This window comes from Equus asinus, chromosome 27 (genome assembly GCF_041296235.1).
Source record: "Equus asinus isolate D_3611 breed Donkey chromosome 27, EquAss-T2T_v2, whole genome shotgun sequence".
Lineage (NCBI taxonomy): Eukaryota > Metazoa > Chordata > Mammalia > Perissodactyla > Equidae > Equus > Equus asinus.
Window position 1 is genome coordinate 19,550,263 of NC_091816.1, and position 21,138 is coordinate 19,571,400.

Sequence of the window (21,138 nt, forward strand, 5' to 3'; positions counted from 1 at the left end):
ATGCTCACAATTCGATGGGGTATGACATAAGCGGTTACAGTGTGGGGCCTGCTAAAAAGAGTTCAGTCTTTTAAATGGAATCTGCTGGGCCCCTTTCAATCAGCCCTTCGCTGTAGTATTGCTCAAACTGCTGAACTGACACTGGACCTTTGTTCCTGTGTTCTGGACCTGCTCCCATCTGATCTGCCGTGAGGCTGAGGTTTCTATCTGTAAAACAACTTGATGATAAAATGCCCACAAGGCCTGACAGGTGGTTTATTAAATTATTTTTTATGAACTTGGACATGGACCATAGCACAAGGCAAGCATTTCATGCCTCTGAAAGTGTGCTGTCTGACTCCAAGTCTCTTGAATAAAGAAATTTTTAAAAGGTACCCATAAGAAGAAACAAGACCTATCAAATACTTGCCTGGCTGACTGAATTCATCTACAGCCCATTAACATATTCATTTTCTTCAGTGCTTATTTTAGAGTACAGTACTGCTTCCCGAGAGAAAGCATAATGCACCTTACATTGGAAAGCACTTTATAGAGTTTGCAAGGAATCTTTTTAATAAGTCTGTGAGTCAGATCAATGGAACAGAATTGAGAGCCCAGAAATAAACCCACACAGCTATGGACAGCTAATTTTCAACAAAGGAGCCAAGAACATAAAATGGAGAAAGAAAAGTGTCTTCAATAAATAGTGTTGGGAAAGCTGGACAGACACATGCAAAGGAATGAAAGTAGACCATTATCTGACACAATACACAAAAATTAACTCAAAATGGATTAAAGACTTGGATGTAAGACCTGAAACCATAAAACTCCTAGGAGAAAACACAGGCAGTACACTCTTTGATGTCCGTCTTACTATCTTTTTGAATATCATGTCTCCTTAGGCAAGGGAAACAAAAGAAAAAATAAACAAGTGGGACTACATCAAGCTAAAAACCTTCTGCATAGCAAAGGAAACCATCAACAAAATGAAAAGACAACCTACCAATTGAGAGATATTTGGTGTATCTGCAAATCATATGTCCAATAAGGGGTTAATATCTAAAATATATAAAGAACTCATGCAACTCAACAACAAAAAAACAAACAACCCGGTCAAAAAATAGGCAAAGAATCTGAACAGACAATTTTCCAAAGAAGATATACGGATGGCCAACAGGCACACGAAAAGATGTTCAGCATCACTAATTATTAGGGAAATGCAAATCAAAACTACAATGAGATATTACCTCATGCTCATCAGAATGGCTATTACTAAAAAGACAAGAAATAATAAGTGTTGGAGAGGATGTGGAGATAAGGGAACTCTCCTACACTGCTGGTGGGAGTGCAAACTGGTGGAGCCACTATGGAAAACAGTATGGAAATTCCTCCAAAAATTAAAAATAGAAATACCATATGATCCAGCTGTTCCACTTTTGGGTATTTATCCAAAGAACACAAAAAGACAAATTTGAAAAGATATATCCACCCCTATGTTCATCGCAGCATTATTCACAATAGCCAAGACTTGGAAGCTACCTATGTGCCCATCAATGCATGAATGAATGGATAAAGAAGATGTGGTACACATATACAATGGAATACTACTCAGCCATAAAAAGATGAAATCTTGCCATTTACAACAACATGGATGGACCTTGAGGGTATTATGCTAAGCAAAATAAGTCACAGAAAGACAACTACCATATGACTTCACTCATATGTGGAAGATAAACAATAGACACACACATAGAAACAGAGAACACACTGGTGGTTACCAGAGGGGAAATGGGTGGGAGGAGGGCAAAAGGGGTAAAGAGAAACATGTATGCTGACGGATGGCAACTAGACTTTTGGTGATGAACACGATGCAGTCTAAACAGAAGTCAAAATATAATGATGTACACCTGAAGTTTATATAATGTTATAAACCAGTGTGAGCTCCATCAAAAAAAATCAGTCTGTGAGTTAGACAGAGATGATATGCTGCTTGCATTGTTTTACAAATACAGGAAATGAGGTTTGTTCAAGTTTATTCAGAGGGTAAGGCAAGAATCTAAACCCAGATCCTCAGACACTTAAGCCAGGGCACTTTCTACCCAACCCGCTATCTAGAGAGGCCGTAAAGCCAAGTGGTTAAGAGTGTGGTAACTGGATTCATACTAATTAGGTGAAAATCTTGATTCCACCACTTACCGTTGTGAGCTTGCATGAGTTTCTTAGCCTCTGTGCCTCAATTTCCCATCCATAAAATCGGGATATTAAGAATAACTACAACATGATTGCCATTAGGATTACTTGAGTAACTATATTTTAAAAATTAAAACAGTGTCCAGTCCATAAATGTTATACCCTCATTACCATGTGGGGTGATTATCTCTCAGCCTGTCCAATATTAGAACCACAAATCAATGAGGAACACTGGAACATGACAGAAAGTACTAGGCTCAAATCCTGCTTTGATATGTGACAATGGAGGGTTGTGTTTTTAAAAACTTTTAAATTAAAAATGTAATATAAAAATACTACAAAAATGTAATATACCAGACTCTGTAACTGAAGAGAGGCACACCTTGAAGAAATAACTTGCCATGTTGTGAACAGCTTATAGAGAGCCACATGGCAGAGAACTGTGAGCCCCTTCTAGGACCCAAGCGTGGCCCCCAGCCAACATCCACTAAAACTCAGGGCCCTCAGTTGAATTCTGCCAACAACCTGAATGAGCCTGGAAGCAGATTCTTCCCCGTCCAGGCTTCCAGATGAGAATGCAGCCCAGCTGACACTGCAGCCTTGTAAGACCCAGGGCAGAGGGTCCCTGGGTTCCCAATGATACATGAGACATGCCCAGACTGCTGACCCACAGAAACTAGTAGATAATAAATGTGTTGTTTTTTTAAAAATGTAACATACCAACCAGAGAGAATATTTTGTAAATAAAGAAGGAAAAAGAAAAAACCCACCCATCATCCTTCCATCTTAATCCAACTATCATTCTGGGCATTCTCTCCTAGTCTTTCTTCATGAATACAATTACCGTATAGTGAAACAGAGTATGCATACAATTTTACACCCTGAACTTTTCACTTACATTATACATATTCTCCTATTTTTAATGGATGCAAAATTTTCTATCAAGAGTTGGAGCAAAATTATGTAATTAGTCTACTATTATTGGACATTCCTGTGACTTCCAAAATTCTACTACTATAAATAAAACACTACTATCAAAATAGGCATGAATGTCTTTATTTATTTAAACCAATATTTTGGATTAATCCCTAGGGGAGGCACCTGGTAAGAATATATTATGTTTCTCTAAACAAAATATTATGGCTCTCTAAGCCAATTTAAATGCTGCTAGAAATATTTAAATTACTAGTTCTTTTTGGTATTGGATATTTTACTTTTTAAAAGCTAAGTGAAAAATGGTACCTTGAGATTTTAATTTACATTTCTTTAATTGGCAGAGCAAGTTTAAATGTTTTTCTAAATGTTTATTTGTTTCAACTTACTGCTTCCTCTTTTAAAAATTATCTTAGATTGAGTTATCTAACCTCACTGAGACTCTCAGTTTCCTCATCTGTAAGGTGCAGATAATATCACATCCTGCACACTACAGCTGTGAAAATCAATCGTTTTTGATAAAATATTGATGAAGCCTGGCACAAAACAATGCTTGATTTTTTAGTTACATGAATAAAGCAATGAATAAGCGATCAGTTACACAGAAGTACACAATGGCCAATGGCATTAATCTAATGTTCACGTTAGAGGTGGGGAGAAAGTGCAATTTTCTGGGCAACATCCAAAAGATGGAGCATGTTGATTGAAAAAGGAGGAAGATGTCACTGCCATAACGTCTTTCCCATAACCACTTGCCTACCTTGAAAACTGATATTGACAAAGAGGCCTTATGGTGTAGCACAACCTCAACAAGCTGGATGTGAAAGTAATTCTATGTACAGTCAGGTACTGTATACCAATCTTTCAGTCAACGATGACTGCATGTACGATGGTGTTCCCATAAGATTAGTACCATACAGCCTAGCTGTGTAGTAGGCTATACCATCTAGGTTTGTGTAAGTGCACTCTATGATGGTCACACGATGATGAAATCGCCTAATAATGCATTTCTCAGAACACATCCCCGCTATTAAGCTGGCTTAACAATGTGGCTGTACACCTCTCTACCTACCTCTCACTGATTTCCTCCAACACCAAGGATGCCCTAGGAGATTTCTATCTCCATATCTGATGATAACAATTTCCTCAGCCTTGGAAAAAGCCTATTCCAGGCTCTTCTATTGACTATTTTCAATTAAAATATATACTGATATATATTTTACAAACATACATTTGGAATCCTTTTATTATTTGAGAGAAAACCCATTATCTATAGGATCAAAAGGGAAGCTACTGTGGAAAGCACTTAATAAATTACAAAATTGCTACATAACTAGAAGGCACCATTATCTCATTGGGAGGTATGAATACTACAAAATAGTTTAGTTTAGAACTTGTAAATCAAACTTAAAATTAAATCACCCCTATAAAAGAACCTACACGGGATGTGAACTTAGTCTTAGACTTTAGTTTCTGATGAAATATCCTGCAGCTCTTGCTCACAAACACAGCTATTTGGAGCCAGAATACAAGCAATTTTTCTTCTCTGTTATTCAGAATCTATTCTGATAATAGAATTAACAGTGGTAAAAAAAATTGAAGAAAATAATAATCATGAATGAAATGCATTATTCTTCTTCCTACCAAATGACCAGCAGGACAAACCTTCAAATCTCTTTGATGCCACAGACAGCTATTTGCAGGAGGAAAAGCCCCAGAAAGTGGGTCAGATTGCATCATTTCATCAGCTAAGCCTCCACAAGTGGTTTATAATTTACTTGGTGAAAACAGATAGTCAAATATTGGTCAAGTCCCCTGAAAGGCATCCAGAAAGTTGTCCTTGCATATTGCACTGGCACAGAGCTGGAGAAGTGATGGAGAGTACCACGGTCCCTTAGGGACAGAGACTGCCTCCAGAACTCGGTCAGTTTGCCATCCTTTAGACGCAGTGAGTCAGACCACAGGTAGAAGGGCAGGAGAAATAGTTCCCAATACCAAACCAAATAAATACTAATTTGAAAACTAAAGCCAAAGGGCTATGTTATGAGCACTCTTAGGAGCTATTTTTTGCATGGAAGGAAATAGGTATTCTCAAAAGTCAGCTTATGAACTTACTAAATGAAAAGTACAAAGTATAGCAACCTAAATTTATACTAAGCTTAGACTATCCTTTTAATAACAGTACCAATGTGGTCCAACTTTTCGACACCTAGAAAGCATAGCTTATAGCAGAGACAGCCAAACTGCCCAGGAGAATCTCCAGAAGCTTAAACAATCATGCCAGGGCATCGTGGCTGTGACCTGAGACGTGGCAAATGTCATGTGGATGTAAGATGGAGAGAGCTCAAGGGCCGTGATGTTTTCAGATGCAGGAAGAGATTTCTTCGAACCGCTCAAATGTTCACCACTCAAGACGTTAAACTACTCAATGTTAAAGTGCTTGCAACCAGGAGCATCAAATTATACATTCATGGACTGCCAGGGCTAGAAGGGCCCAGAGGAATTATTAGTCCAATTCTCTCATTTTAGCAGGTGACAGAGCCCCAAAGAAGGAAACTGATGTGGTCAAAGTTTCATAATGACTGAGACGACCCAGGGAATCCAGGAAAGAGACTGGAAATCAGGCCTGTCTATGACAGTCAAGTCTCTCCAGCCCCACCACTGGCTTCTCGCTACACCCTGTTGCTCTGATTACGCAGAGAACTGCAGAAGAAACTGAAAGCAAATGTGTATTCCCGGAAAAAAGTAATTCAGCACTTTCTTTTTCCTTCTTCATTCCAGATCCCCCTTTTCCTATTCAGACAGCCCCAGCACTCAGCGCCATCTCTCCAGGGCTTTCCCTAGAGGTGCAAGCACAGCGTTTACAGCCTCTCCAGGTTCCCCAGGTATAAAGCCATGGGTTTGCATCCTTCTCCTTCTCTTCGGTTCCCACCAGAGCTGGAAGTGGTGGACTGTGGCAACAGATTCCTTCATGGGCCTTTACAATCACAAGGAGCATAAGCAGTAAACGAAGCTGGCTGTGCTTGAAGTGCAGAATTTCTGCTAATCAGCTTATGGCTGGTTTGGTCACATGAATGGTTCTTCTCTATTACACAATCCATCTTTGTGATTTCCTCCCCCCTTGAGTACGTAAGTCTGTGTGTATGTGTCTTGTGGCGCACGTTGCTGTGTGGGGGTGGGTGGGGATGGTTTATGTGTGGGTGCATTGCAGTGGTTGTTGCTGTTTAGAAAGGAGAGTCAGGACCTCCAATTTCCTCCCTTCTAATGGCCATTCAGCCACTTGGACTCAGTTTATGAACCTCATCTCCATACAAGAACAGTTGGTTATTGCTTTAAATATAGGACTGCTTTATCTCCAAATGCCCTCGAATGTGAGTCAAACTAATAGTATGAGAAAGAAAAATATCCCTGTGCACCTTTATCTTAGATGTTAAGTACCACTGGAGAGTGCCTGACTGCTAACCAAGTGACAAAACCACTTCACAATGACACAAAAAATAAGAGAAAGGCTGTTAAATGTTTAAAAAGTCACTGCAATAAGACATTCTTCCCAACTTATCCTACCTATGTAAACAGCATCATTGTAAAAACAATTTTAAAATCCAAAAGACTATCTGTTTTGGCATTAAAACATTTAACTGCACTTATTTATGCTGTGCATAAAGAAATGGTTTACCTTCCAGCATTTTTTGCAGACTGTTCCTCATGACATGGATGTTCTCTATCCCGATAAACTGAAACTTGATATTGGAATAATTGTCTTCATTCTCATAGCCTTTCCCTGCAGCACGATTTGCCATTGCATTAAGCTGCAGTGGTCAGCAAAACAGAACAGTCACCAATTATATTCAGGACATGAAACAACCAGAACATTTCATAGATATCCATAAAACATTCAAAATGATGTGCAGAAACATGTTTTAAATCACGGGAACTTTGTACTGAGCTATGTAGTTTCAGACACACACGCTGAGCTCATATCCAACAACGGGAATTTGTTGATATGGGGAACCTTTTCTTAGCTGGGATGCATTTCCTTCTGGAAATGCCCCTTGCAGTTCCCTGTCAGAGATGTCAAATCGAAGACGGAGTTCTGTGACAGAGCCAAGTCACCTCGATTTAATACCAAACATTGCGCACTGTAGGTTGGCAGAAAAATATCAGCAGACACAGCTCACAATATAAAGCCCTGGAGGTTAAATTATTATATCTTCCAGCACCATATTGCCAATAAACACATCATCAAATCGGAATGGCTGCGTCATTCTAATTTGTCTGCCAGAAGCCCCTAGATACCCAACTAAACCTTGAGCAAGAATCACTGAACAAATGAAGAGAGGGAGTGCGGATGCTGAATCTCTGGGGACAGTGCCTCCAGACACCTTATTTAAATCCAGAGACCTATTAAGAGGGCCTTTGGATCACCTTCATTACCATAATTTTGTTTATGAGAAGTGGGGGTTTGGTAGCGCAAACTGGGTTAAATGATAATGGACTTTGAACAAATTTATTAAATACAAACTTCTGCCCTAGTCCTGTGTAACTAAAATCACGAAGGGGACAAGTCCTGCCTTAGTTGGGAAATACATCGATTCCTATAATGGGTGTATTATTGCTAATACTCCATTCTTGCTGCTTGACGTCCTAGAAAACAGTATTCACTGGCCATTCTCTTCCTCTGCCCACAAAGGGCAGGAAGGCTACGCAGGCAGAGAACTCACACCGGGAATCACCACTAGAAAAAGGTCAGTTTTTAGGACGACAGTGCAGTACTGGGAGGGTATTAATAAATACTTTTCAAAAAGCTATGTTAAGTTAAAAACACAGATATTCTTTGACTCAGATCTCCTATTTGTGAGAATCTGACACAACTAAAAGTACCAGCGCATAAAGACAGATGTCCCAGAATGGTGACTGCAACTTTATTTTTATAGCAGTAAATAGGAGAAAACTGAAAACCTATGAATATCTCAAGAGGGCAATGACTGGATAAATTATGGTATATTCATGCCCTGGGCTACTTACAGGACCAAGAAAAAGAACATAAATTATATAGAGAGATAGACAGACAGACTTGGAATTGGCCCATGACACGTTCAATGAAAAGACTGACTTACAGAATAATATTCTTACAATTATGCCATTTTTTGTAAAACAAACCAACCTATGTATTTATGTTTATGTGTGATTGATTAAGCAGCATAAAAATGTGTGGAAGAATATACCAATTTGGGAGCAGTTACAGCAGAAACATAGAGGGTGGCATGTGGCAGGGGACTCTATCAATACTCCTTTAGATGCTCCTGTATTCTTTGTTGCAAAGAAGATACAGTAGGTTTCTAATTTAAGTAATAGAAATAAAACACATTGGAAGTGAAAAATAAAACATGAGAGGACAAGTCATTGCCACCGGGGCTCCGGCTGGCAGATACCCCATTTCCATAGCAGTCCCGTTCCATGAGCTAGCTCATGTGACATCAACCCCTGAGGACATTGTTTCCAGTTTACAAAAGATTGTCACCCTTCTCCCAGGCACGCTATGCGCAGAAAGGGTTTGGCCTTAATCAAGAAAAAATTTTAAAATAATGTTACTTTTAAGACAACTTATGTTCATGCTTTAAAATTTTTAAATATTTTAAGGAGAAAATTTTTTCTAAAATTACCTGTAGATGGTTCTTCAGAAACTTATTATTATAAAATGTAATTGTATATTTGCATAATTATTTTCCAAAGCTACTGACTTTTCCTTTACAACAAGGTTCATAAAATAAAATGATTAATAGGATACTTGCAATTATCCTTATGCCACATGAACCTTATGTTTATTCTGTCTCTTGAATAATTCAAGCTGAGCCCATTTACCACATATGGCAGAGATACTCTTGAAACAGTGTAATGAATAATACCCAAAACACCATTATTATTATTTTAATCTATAATTAGGACTTCACATTCATATGTTTAAAGAGTTGACTATTGATGACCTGGGAGAATTTAGTGGAAATCTTCTTTAAAGGCAAAGGAGCAGCAGAAGATGGCCTCTTGAAAGTCAATAGTACTTCTCAGAATGAACAGAAGGTGGCAATATTTAACCTATCATCCAAAGCGTACTTTCTCAAGCTTTCCACATATTTCACAGGACCTATCATGATAATGTGTCAAAGGCTGAACCCTCAAAGCAGGAAATACAGTTTTATAATTAATAAAGATTCAAGAAGCTATCCTGGACCTCTTATATATGTATATATATTCAAATAGAGTGTCCCTTATATAAACAAAACTCTATTAGTAAGTCTAATTTGGTCCTCTGTTCCTTTCACTGAGAACTCCATTTCACAACCAAAGGAAAAGCTATTCATTTCAGTGCCTAAAAATTCTCAAATAGATACAACACTGGAGTTAACTGCATTCCAGTTTCAATGTATGCTAAAGGAACACAACAGACAAATGAAAAGCAGGACTGGAAAATGTGCCTTGTTTTCTAACCCAAGATCACTCTGCTATTTGATAATCTCAGCATCTTTCATAAATGAAACAAAAAGAACCGACTCATTTCTCAACAAACATTTAATGAATACCTACTGTGTGCCAGGCACTGAAGGGAAGAAAAAGATTGATTAAGAAGCCATTCCTGCCACCATAAGCTTATCACTGAATATGGAAGAGAAAGCACACAGTACCAAATAATAGCAGACAATACCCACCAGTACTGGGCAGGAGCTGAGTGACTGATGGAGAGAGTGACAGGAGTTGGAATCTGGACTGGCCCCATGTGGCCTAGGGGATCGGGGGCGATGTTTCATGAAAGAAGGAACACTTGAGATGGACTGTGATAATCCAGAAGGACAGAGAGAAAGGGGAAGGTGTTCCAGCTGAACCAGGCGGGAAGAGAAGAGGTAGGAAGACAAAATCAAAGGAGCAGATGGGTATTGGTGAGCCAACCAGTGCGAGCAGAGTGGAAGTTCATGCATGGTGGCAGCAGCAAGAGACGAAGCTGGAAAATATTGAGAGTCCTCTACAAACAGCCTTGTTGAAGAGGTTTAGACTTTATCTGTGGCAGTGGAAAGCAACTGAAGGACTCTGAGCTGGTTTCACTGAAAAATTTGAGATTTAGTGGCCATTACAGACAAGATCCACTAGAATGGCGTAGAGGACGTAGCTCCATGGGGGGCTTGTCTGTCTTGTTTATGGTCATATCCCTATGCCTGGAAGTGGCACAGAAAGGACACTCAGTGAAGATTTATTGACTGGCTAACCAACCAAATAAGTAACTGAATAATGGAGTGAAGTAGAAAAGAGAAAGGGGCAAGAATGTTAAGAAATAGAATCAGATTTTTCTCCAAATCAAACATATCAAAGCCATGAAAAATTAGTCAACAATAATCTTGATATTAAGTTAAAGGTCAGCCTGGTCACTGTCTTAGTCTTGGAGTCTAAAATTTCCACAGAGTACATTTTATATCTGAATAATGACAGGACCTGGTCTGACATGGCTGGGAAATGAAAACAGACGTTGATCTTGACAGAGGAAGCTTGGGCCACGCCTCAGCAACAGGTGTCAAATGATGGTCCTTTTCTCTCCCTCCTTCTGTAACTGGTGAAATGAAGAACCTTAACTCATGACGTAAACATGAAAATATGAGATGATTTTATTTCTTACAACTACTGTCTACAACTGTGCTAGTCAAAATCCTCTTTTCCTACCCCAAAGGACACCAGAGGCAGAATTCATAGCTTTCAGATTACATTCAGATAGGAAATCACCATCCAGCTCAATTTAAAATTCCAGTCCCATATAGGATGCAAAGTTCTCTTTCCCTCATTATAGGCGATTTGGACTGCTGAGGGACCTGGTCTGGTACTCCCTCCTTTTCCTCTTTCTTCTAAGACCCATATGTTTACTGGGGGAGAGGGGAGGAATAGAGGGATAAGAGAAGGGATAAATACCTCTTTATAAAGCTGGTCAAGACTGCAATTATCTCTCCACTAGTTGTCACTGCTTTTCTAGTCAACACATACTGACCATCTCCACCCTCTCTGGCGTTGTGTCCAAATGCTGAATTTCTTAGGTCATGTATGTGTGCTCTTGGGAGTAGGAGGTGCACAGTCCAGTGACATGGGAGATCCACCTTGGCTTGAGCCTATTCCAATCCCCTCAGCTTCCCTCCCCAGCACATCACCCACAGTCACTTGGAGGTGGGAACCTCCAGTGGGCAAGCCCTCTTAGGAGGGATACAAGAAAGAGGGCTCATGTACAACTTCCTTTCTCAGTGTCCACCTGACCCACAGGAAATTCCTTCATCCTTGTTTTGCCAAAGAGAGGGAGAGCAGACTGCTCCGCTGCCATGCAACACTGCTCTCTCCAATTCCCTTCCCCCGCTCACTGCCATGGTGGCCATCCGCAAGAATGCTACACATCCCAGTAGGAAACAACATCTAGATTTTCCTCTTTCAGGCACTCCAATCTTTACAACTGATTCTCTTAGGTCTACCCCTCCCAGCATTCCACGGGTTAAAACCACCTAATTATTGATTCCGAAGAAACAGAAAAACTTCCAGTGTGACATCCTGTTACACAACCAAAGAATCGCTTCCAAGGTGAACTGAGAGGCCATAACCACAAAGCTGTCTTTGGAGCAGGAGCAAGGACAAAAGACTGAGTGTCCGCTGAGGCAGGTGCCTGCCTGCCCTCACCCCTTCTCTTTGCTGCTCAACACTTCCTCCCAAGGTGCTGGCATCAGAGGACAGCTCAGAGCCCTTCTTGCTCCTCTGGCCCTGGCCTGATTTTGTGGTTGCTTCTTCAGCTCAGAGTCTCCAGCTTCACTGCATATGTGCTCAGGGGGGCTCACCCTCCTGAGCCTTACAGTGGACACAAGTCTCCCCTGGAGATTTCTGTAAACAGCACCATGGTCAAACAGAGGAGCACGGGCTTCAGGGTCGGATACGCCTGGATTTGAACCTGGGCTCTGCTCTGAACTGTGCGACCTTGGGTGGATTATTTAACCTCTCTAAATCTAAGACCTCATCCGTAAAAAGAAAAGAACATCTCCTAATTTGCGGGATTATTATAAGAATTAAATGAGAAAGCATCTGGCATTTTTACAAGCTCAGCAAAGTCCCAGAACAAATTAATGATGAAGTCATGAGCAGGGCTGAGATAAAATGAGTTCTCTCTCGTTTTTACAATTCAACAACTATCACATCAATACTATTTCATATCTTCTCAATGCACCAAATCCTAGTAGGAAGACATGACCTCAAGGGGATAATCTTTTTGAACGGATATTCTATACATGCTGAGAATCTCACTGACTTTGGCTCTCAAGATATTAATGTCAACAAGCAATTCAGACAGCTTTCATCTGAACAGGCAGCATCTGGGGCAAGCCTTGCTCAAAGGACAAGAATGATCCGGGTTGCTTCCTAACCCTTTCCCTTTTGAATTCAACCTGTGAGCAAACCTGGGCAGTGCCCCAGTCACCACCGCCCACTACCTGTAGCAAACATGGCCTCCGTCTCCTGGCTACCAAGGAAGCCTGACACACTCTGGAACAAAATCAACACACATGATCTTTAAAAGAACGAAAGCTCCAAGCAAACACTTTAAAACTCATGTGAAGTGTGTGTGCCTGGGTAAATACGAAAGAGGTCACGATTATACGAGACACCAATTTTCTTTAATGGATCAGCATCAAACTTCTTATCGCTGAGAGTAAATACACTTAGCGTTAAATATACCCTTCATATCAAATCCTTTGGATTAATTTATTTTAAATCTGGAATATGCCTGGCTCAACAGCTGCCACATTTCCCAGAAAGTTTACATAACATAGTACACACTTGGATCATTGGCCCTTAAATTAGTAAGCAAATCTGCTTCCCTTTATTTAAATCTGGGAAAACAGGATAGGAGAAGGGAATTCTAATTCAGTAAAATCCCTATCTCTCCTTCCTTCCTTTTCTTCTCTTATCTTGTCTTCAGTATATGTGTCTAAGAAGCAGGCATTCAAGTCATCTCTGACTACTAGGAAATTCAGAACAGCTCCAGTACAGTTACACAAAAGGTACAGTGAAAAGAAGGAAAAGCAATCAAAGTTAGAAGGATGAGGTTAAAGCATAATGAGCCAGAAAGAAAATCACAAATCAAAAAAGAACAGTAAAAATCAGAGATTTTCGGGCATCTCAAGTGAAAATCTTCAAGCAGAGAAGCTATTTTTTTTCCCAGTCTGAAGCTCTTATCAATGTGTTGTGCTTTGAGAATTTATCTAAGTGGAAAGGAATCCTTTACATAGAATCTACTAGAACATGATCTAGCTGTAACACCTTTTATCGTTGATCTCCATGATTGACCTGCTGATCTGGCAGCTGAGAGTAACTCCACCCCCACTGCTCCATCCACATCTATCCCACAGCCACACTTTCGTCAGAAGCAGATGGGACTGTTCTGAGGTCAAGGGTCTCAAGTTAAGTGATCCACATGAATCACAAGATTTGATGAAATGAGGCTCAGAGAAGCAGCAAAAACTGCCAGGGTCTGAGTGCCTACACAATGGATAGTCCAGTTCTCATTATTTCTCATATCGCCCATGAGTATAGACTACGTCTAGAATTATCTATTCTTAGAATCAGTGTAGACTTTTAAGTGACTCGGGCTGTTGGTCATATTTCCTCCTTCCTGTTCTAATGTTTCTTATGTCCTTTTTTTAACTAGCTTCATTGACATATAATTCACAAGCCATACCATTCATCCATTTAAAGGGTATAATTCAATGGTGTTTGGTATATTCACAGAGTTGTGCGACCATCACCACAATCTATCTTTAGAACATTTTCATCACCCCAAAAAAGAAACCCTCTACCCATTAGTTGTCACCCCCTATTTCCTTCCATTCTCCTAGCCCTAAACAACCATCAATCCACCTTCTGTCTCTAAGGATTTGTCTGTTCTGCACATTTCATATAAATGGAATCATACAATATGTGGTCCTCAGTGATTGACTTCTTTCACTTACCATAACACTTTCAAGGTTTGTCCATGTTGTAGCACATATCAATACTTCATTCCTTTTTATATTCAAATAACATTCCAGTGAATGGATATACCACATTTTATTAATTTATTCTCAGTTGATGGATATTTGGTTGTTCCTACTTTTGAGCTATATTAATAATGAATAAATATTCTTGTGCAAGTTTTGGTGTGGACATATGTTTCCATTTCTCTTGAGTGAGGAGTGGAATTGTTGGGTCATATGGTAACTCTATGGTTAACATTTAAGGTCATTATGCTCTTTTAACCTTTTAAAGATTAAAAAAATTTTCAAACTATAATTTATAAAGTAAAAGGTTCTTAAAATCCTCCTCTCATCCCACAGGAAAAACTACTGTTAACAGTTTGGTATACATACCCTTGAATTTTTTTCAATGCATAGAACAATATATAATTTTATAATATAATTATTCTCACATAATGGGATTACATTATACATATTTTCTATATCCCACTCTTGTTGCTTAATAGTACATCTTGGACCTTTCTATACCCACGTGGAGAGACGGCTGCACGGACCTTTCTCTCTCTCATCAGTCATTGGTCCAGGTATGTTTTCACTATTGGGAAGAAATTACACTGTCAAAGATGTTGAATAAAGACCAGTTCCCTCTGTCATCTCATTTTGTCCTATATATTCCATGCACTTGTAGGTAGTTTTGTTTCCATGTATTCACTGGTGCATCCCTCTGAGGACTCCATTTGTTGACCGGTTTGCAAAGAAATGGGTCGAAGGAGTGAAACTGAAAATTATACTGGACCTAACGCTAACTAGCATTAAAAAAATGTGAAGCTGGGCCTGGCCCCGCGGCCGAGTGGTTAAGTTCGCGCGCTCCGCTTTGGCGGCCCAGGGTGTCGCCAGCTCGGATCCTGGGCACAGACATAGCACCACTCATCAAGCCATGCTGAGGCGGCATCCCACATGCCACAACTAGAAGGACCCACAACTAAAGTATACAACTATGTACCTGGGGGGTTTTGGGGAGAAAAAGAAAAAATAAAATCTTAAAAAAAAAATGTGAAGCTGAGTGGGAGATAAGTGTAAGATGGATGTGGCTTACACCTTGATGATTGATCTATTATTTCTTGTCAGTTGTTTTATTAAATTATAAAATTAATATATGAATACATGCATAATTACAAAATAATATTTTCAAACAAGAGACAAGTATAAAGTTCTCTACCTCCCCAATTAATCTCCCTTCTCCATGGAACTTTAATAGGTTGGTGTTTATCCTCCCAGATCTTTTTCTACTTTGACAGAAATTTTTCCATACCTATAGTTTTTTGCTTTTGTGTTTTTTATATAAATATAATAGTAAACGTATTATTTTGAGGCCTTTTTTTACTTAACATGATATTTTGTAAATCTTTCCAAGTCACAGATAAAGATCACTACAAGCTGAGTTTGAAATGGTATAGCTGAACATCTCACAAAAATTGAACTTGAACCTGCGGGAGCTCCACAGTAAATTTTGTAAGAGCAAAAAAGGTTGTTTTAGAAACAAATCAAAAAATAGTTTGGTGTACTCAGGAGAGCAATCTCCAAAATTAAACCGCACTCATTTGCTGTGTGCACTATGTGCCCAGGACGATGCTAGGAGCAGGGGAAATATCAGAAGCTGAGGACACCCAGGAGGCAACCAAGCAGGGCGGCCAGATACTGACCATGCAAAGGAAGCGACCTGAGTGGGTGATGGCACTCCATTCAGCTTTGCCTGGTCTCCAGTTTTCATGGTTCAGAGCTGCAAAGACATGCATCAAAATGGTGACACTTACTTTAGGCCGTGTGTCGACGACGTAAATGAAGTCGCTCCCTGGATTGGCTTTCCTGATGGCCTGAAGCATCTGCTCATCTTCCAGACACCGGGCACTGAAGCCGGACAGGGGCTGGCTGCTCCGGCAGATGGAGGCCTGTGGGGAGAGGCCATGGGAACGCAGCAGCATCAGGCAACTGTGCAACTGTACTCACCAGCGACCCTCTAGGCTGTTTCCACAATAAAGAGCCCCTTGGTTCCCTTACGCCCCACACCAGCTAATAAAAGTATTATGATGATGCCTTCCAGAAATTGAGGTCGGTTCCTTTTTAATTCAGGTCATAGAAACCACTACTTGGGCAAGCAGTACAAAAAGTTTCTCTATTAAGAAATTAGGACTGTGTAAGGATGTTTACATAGGATCCAAATTATGGAGTTTAAAGCCATTTAAATAACCTACTTTCCTTTTCACCAATATTCTTTCATTTTCCTGCTGTAGGTAGAAATATAAAGTAAATAACCATTCTTCTAAAATTTACAGGATACTACTAATGGCAAGACTAGTAAAAAAAATATTTTTTTAACGCTTTCCATCATTTTTCACTAGCCCATTTAGAAACATCAAGAATACCGAAACCCAGGGCTGGCCCCATGGCCAAGTGGTTAAGTTCGCGCGCTCTGCTGCAGGCGGCCCAGTGTTTCGTTGGTTCGAATCCTGGGCGCGGACATGGCACTGCTCATCAAACCACGCTGAGGCAGCATCCCACATGCCACAACTAGAAGGACCCACAACGAAGAATATACAACTATGTACCTGGGGGCTTTGGGGAGAAAAAGGAAAAAAATAAAAATCTTTAAAAAAAAAAAAAAGAATACCAAAACCCAGTTCTAAACCCAAATGGGGGAGCTTTCAGTGTGATGAAAGCCAGGCTGCTGCTGGCTCTGGCACTGAGGACAGCAGGCACATACCTCAGCTGACCCATGTTAAATGTTAGAAGCAAGAGGTTTCTTTGGAATCAATCTGCATTCTATTCTGCAATTTCCCTATTCTGCAATTCTAACAGGATATTCTACTGTTAGAGAATACATATAACAGCATAGACATTTCTCTGAGTTATTAACAGGTGAGTATAGACACAACCTCACAGCTACAAAACAGACTTTTGTGGCAGAGTACTTTTTATGCATTTAGACTTTAACATTTAAATTAAACTCAGATCACCAAATAAAATATGGAATGACTCTTTCAAAAATCTACACTGAGACAGTAAGTCCACCGCGTAAGAGGATGAAGGCAGGAGCACTCAGCAAGGAAGGCAACCTTCTGCTCTGGGCAGGCTAAGCAGGGGAAACTTCTACTGGAAACAGTCATGGCACAGTCTGTGCAGGGTGCCTGCATGGCAGGGCCTGTCCAGGAAGGGGCACTCCAGCTCTGAGTCCAAGCACCACTTAACTGTCTTTAAAGCCCAACCCAGGACAAGTTAGCTAGGGTTTGGGTTTCTCCAGAAAAAGGTGAGCTTTGGCACTCCTCATTGGAGAAGTCAGGGATGTTTCCCACCAACTATACAATTATTCAGTGTGGACCTGCTCGCAGGACCAAGAATCGCAGAATGGCTAACACGTAACTGGGCAACTGTCCAAGGGTTCCAGTACCATTTTGTAGCAGAGAGGAGCAATTACTGCGGTGGCTCAAGGAGCTCCAGGCCTGCAGCCAGGTTCAGAATTCATGGCGGAGTGCAAAGCAAGGGAAAGGGGCAGCAGAGTTGCTCCAATTCTTGAGTTGCTGGCAGCAGAAGTCCAACTACAATGTGGAGGAGAAAGGGACCCAGGGGTCTGAACATGGATGAGAGGACAGCCAGGGAGGGGGAGGTCCAGGAGCAAGGTGAAGTGATGGGAGGGACCCAAGGGGGGTTGGGAACCGAAAGCCAGCTGCATCCAATGGATAGAAAGCAAATCGTGACAGATGGCTTTCACACCGCTTCATCTAGAGGCCTTTTTCTTCTGATCTTCAAAGGAGTTGGGGTCAGCTCCCTCGCTCTGAAGAAATTCTGACTGGAGAAAGAACAATTCTGAGCTGGCTCTATCTGATATTTTATCTGGTTAAAGAAATACTAGTTAAGGACAGCTAGCACCAAGCAATTTTTTAGATTCTATCAGAAGAATTAGATGGGGAAGGGAGCATATTTAAATGATGAGAATTTGTCTGAGAATGCACATACCACACCTAAACTCAATAACCTAATGGGACTCCAATTATAAAATGAAGCCAGTTAGTAAGAACAACTATTACTAATTACCTTCAAGTGCGAGCAGCTAGTTTTAAGTGAAGGGTTATGTCAAAACAGAGTTATACTATGAAATGTGGTCACTAAATTAAACTAGATATATTAGACTACATTTTAAGATTGGGTAGTTACCTTTTCTTAATCTATAGACATGCTCCAAACAGAATTCTTCATGACTCAGTGATTGCTAACGTAGAGTTATCAACTTTGTATAGAGCAGTAAGTAATAACCAAGAGTTCTTATCCACCCTGTGCCGACCCCAAATAGTCACTATTGAGAACATTACCATCACCTGGCAGCATTTGCTACAGATGCCAGACACCTGAGAGCAGAGATAAAACTCCTCAATGGTAAACGGTCATGAGAACCTCTCATTTACAATGCATATCCGACATTTTCTGAATGCTTACCATGTGGTGGGCACTCTTATAAGAACTTGGTGTATCATTATTTAATCTTCCCAATTACCATATACAGTAAGATCTATTATTTGTTCCATTCTATAGAGGAGGCCACCAACACAAAGAGAGGTGAAGCAACTTGCTCAAAGTCACAAAGCTAGTAATTGAGAATGCCAGGAATTTAATCCAGGCAAAAAATTTCCTGATCCTGGATTTGTGACCAAAATAACATAGCACCCACATGCAGAAATCAGTCAGGAAGCATGATCAAGAATTAAGATACAGCACTGAGGAAGATCTGGCTTTCAGTCCAAGGTTTGCTCTCACTTGCTATATGATCTTAGATAATTTACCTATCATCTCTGAACCTTGGTTTTCTCATCTATAATGTGGGATAATAATACCGAGGCTACAGGGTGTGATGAGGTACATAACGCTCCTAGAGCTATGCCTAACACATAGTTTAAGTTTCAACAAACATTAGTTATAAAAGGACGGCAACAAGTCTGTATTTTTCTTACGGAAAACTGTCTCTTTGGAAATCTTCTAGAGTTTGGTTTCCTAGAGATTTGTACTGTGAATTTGGGAGACCATGCTACTAACCATTTAAAGCAAAACTACTTTCTTAAAAATAATTAAAATAATAAGAGACAACAAAGGATACAGCAATTCTAAGGACTCGTAAATAACAAACGCACAGGCTTCCGAACACAAGTGACAGGTATACGTCTCTGTGATCGACAAAGCTGTTACTAGTTCAATATCCAAAGGGAGGCTGGATGGCTCTATATAACCCATGTGTGGTTTAAGGCCTAAAATTAACACTGTGTGCTGCCCTTGACATCTGGTAAAATTGGGAGGGCCTCAAATGGCCTCACGGCAAGTTCCCCACCACACACTGCCCACACAGATAAAGTCCCCTAGCTAAACAATTCTTCTCCAACAGACCAGGTACAGTTGCTGCTCATCCCTGAGTAGAGGGTTTCGGTTCTCTGCCAGCCCATGGAACTACTCAAACAAGCCAATCACATCCTCGGGTGAGAACCTGGGGTCACCTCACCCTCCTGGTACTACAAAGCCTGCCTCCCACAGTCTCTGCTGGGTCACTGTATTCCTGAGTGCAACACCCCTGCAGCCCTGCATGGCATGCAGTGTCCTCATCCCCTGGGCAGTGAGTCTACGGAACTAATAAACTGCTGTCCAGCTCATCTGTCCGGTGTCAGGTGTCATGTGTTCAGTCATCCTGGTCACCCTAGGGCAGGAATCCTAATCTCACCAATGGGTGAACAGGAAGCGATTATAACACATGTATGATAAAAGCTGATCCAAAGGGAGCTATGCACCATCAGCTGGAGCATTTATATCAAAGGACCCTCAACAGGATTTCCAGTTCATGAAATGATGCGCATTTCAAGCTTCTCTTAATGTAATCACCAATTCCCACAACCCAACATTATCCAAGTCATCTCACCATCAAAATCTTAAGTGTCCCTTTGGTAACAAGGAGGTATGTGGGGAACAGTATTGTAACTAGAAACTGTGAAATTCTTATTCATAAGCATAAGTGCTATTGGGGTAGGCATACTCTTAAGTCTAAAATGTCTAAAATCACAAAAGGGAAGAAAGAAAAATCAGCAAATTTACATCATTTGTATCTGTTTACTTTTTATGAAAGACTGCCTGGTTTATGTATAGGTTTTGCTCAGCAATGATAGCAAGAAACACTGCTCTGATATTTCACGTCTTCCATTTAACCACAGAAATCCATCTTCAATAATAATATTTCCCTTTATAAAAACCCCTAGTCATATCAGAAGCATTTACATAATTAACCTTGATATAAAAAACAAACGTTGTTATAAAACGCAAATTTGATCATTATTCTACCTGCAGGATAGATTTTAGTTCATGGAGCAGGAGAGTGGGCGTGTGTGTACAAGCACATTCAGTACTTCCCTGGGGTAACCAGGTCATTTCGCAATACTTAGAAACAATCTCTATTTTGTACCTCGTAAAAAGAGCTAAAACTTGTATTGTCTGCTTTCAAATTATACATATAGGAAATCAATTATTTTAACCTATGATTGCTAGATGAGTTCATTTTCAGGTCTGGAGATCAAGTAAAGTACAGCACACAACAGCAGAAGTGGAGCGATGAGGGCTGAGGCCAGTAGGCAAAGAAGCTGGCCTCTGTGGACTAACTGCTAAAAATGTGATTCTATTCTGAGACATTACACACTTGCCCTTTATACTACTCAGACAAAAAAATCCCTTTTCTCAAGAATATCAGGACAGAAGGAACAGAAGATAGGTACTACGCTCACTTTTTAAATACCCAGCCCATCCCCACCTCTTAAACAACAATAAAAGACCCTCTCTCTCTTACTTCTTTATCAATGGATGCTACAAAAAATGGAAATGCCACTGACATCCTAATTTCAGGTACAATATCATGGAATTCCCTCTTCATTCCATTATTTTCTTAAAAAAAAGAGATTCATGTCTTCCTTGCCTCTCACCATCACTCCAGTTCTGTGTAGGT

At 40.3% G+C, this 21,138-nt stretch overlaps 1 protein-coding gene across 2 annotated transcripts in view; it reads right to left on the reverse strand.

The window, feature by feature from the left end:
* MTMR7 (myotubularin related protein 7) overlaps positions 1–21,138 on the reverse strand; it is a 105,721-nt gene that overhangs the window by 23,723 nt on the left and 60,860 nt on the right. For both annotated transcript variants that reach the window (XM_014836509.3, XM_070499918.1), the window contains 2 exons: positions 15,932–16,066; positions 6,779–6,911 (listed from right to left, as the gene is read on the reverse strand). In XM_014836509.3, the coding sequence (XP_014691995.3) occupies positions 6,779–6,911; positions 15,932–16,066 (268 nt within the window). The remainder of the gene's footprint in view (positions 1–6,778; positions 6,912–15,931; positions 16,067–21,138) is intronic.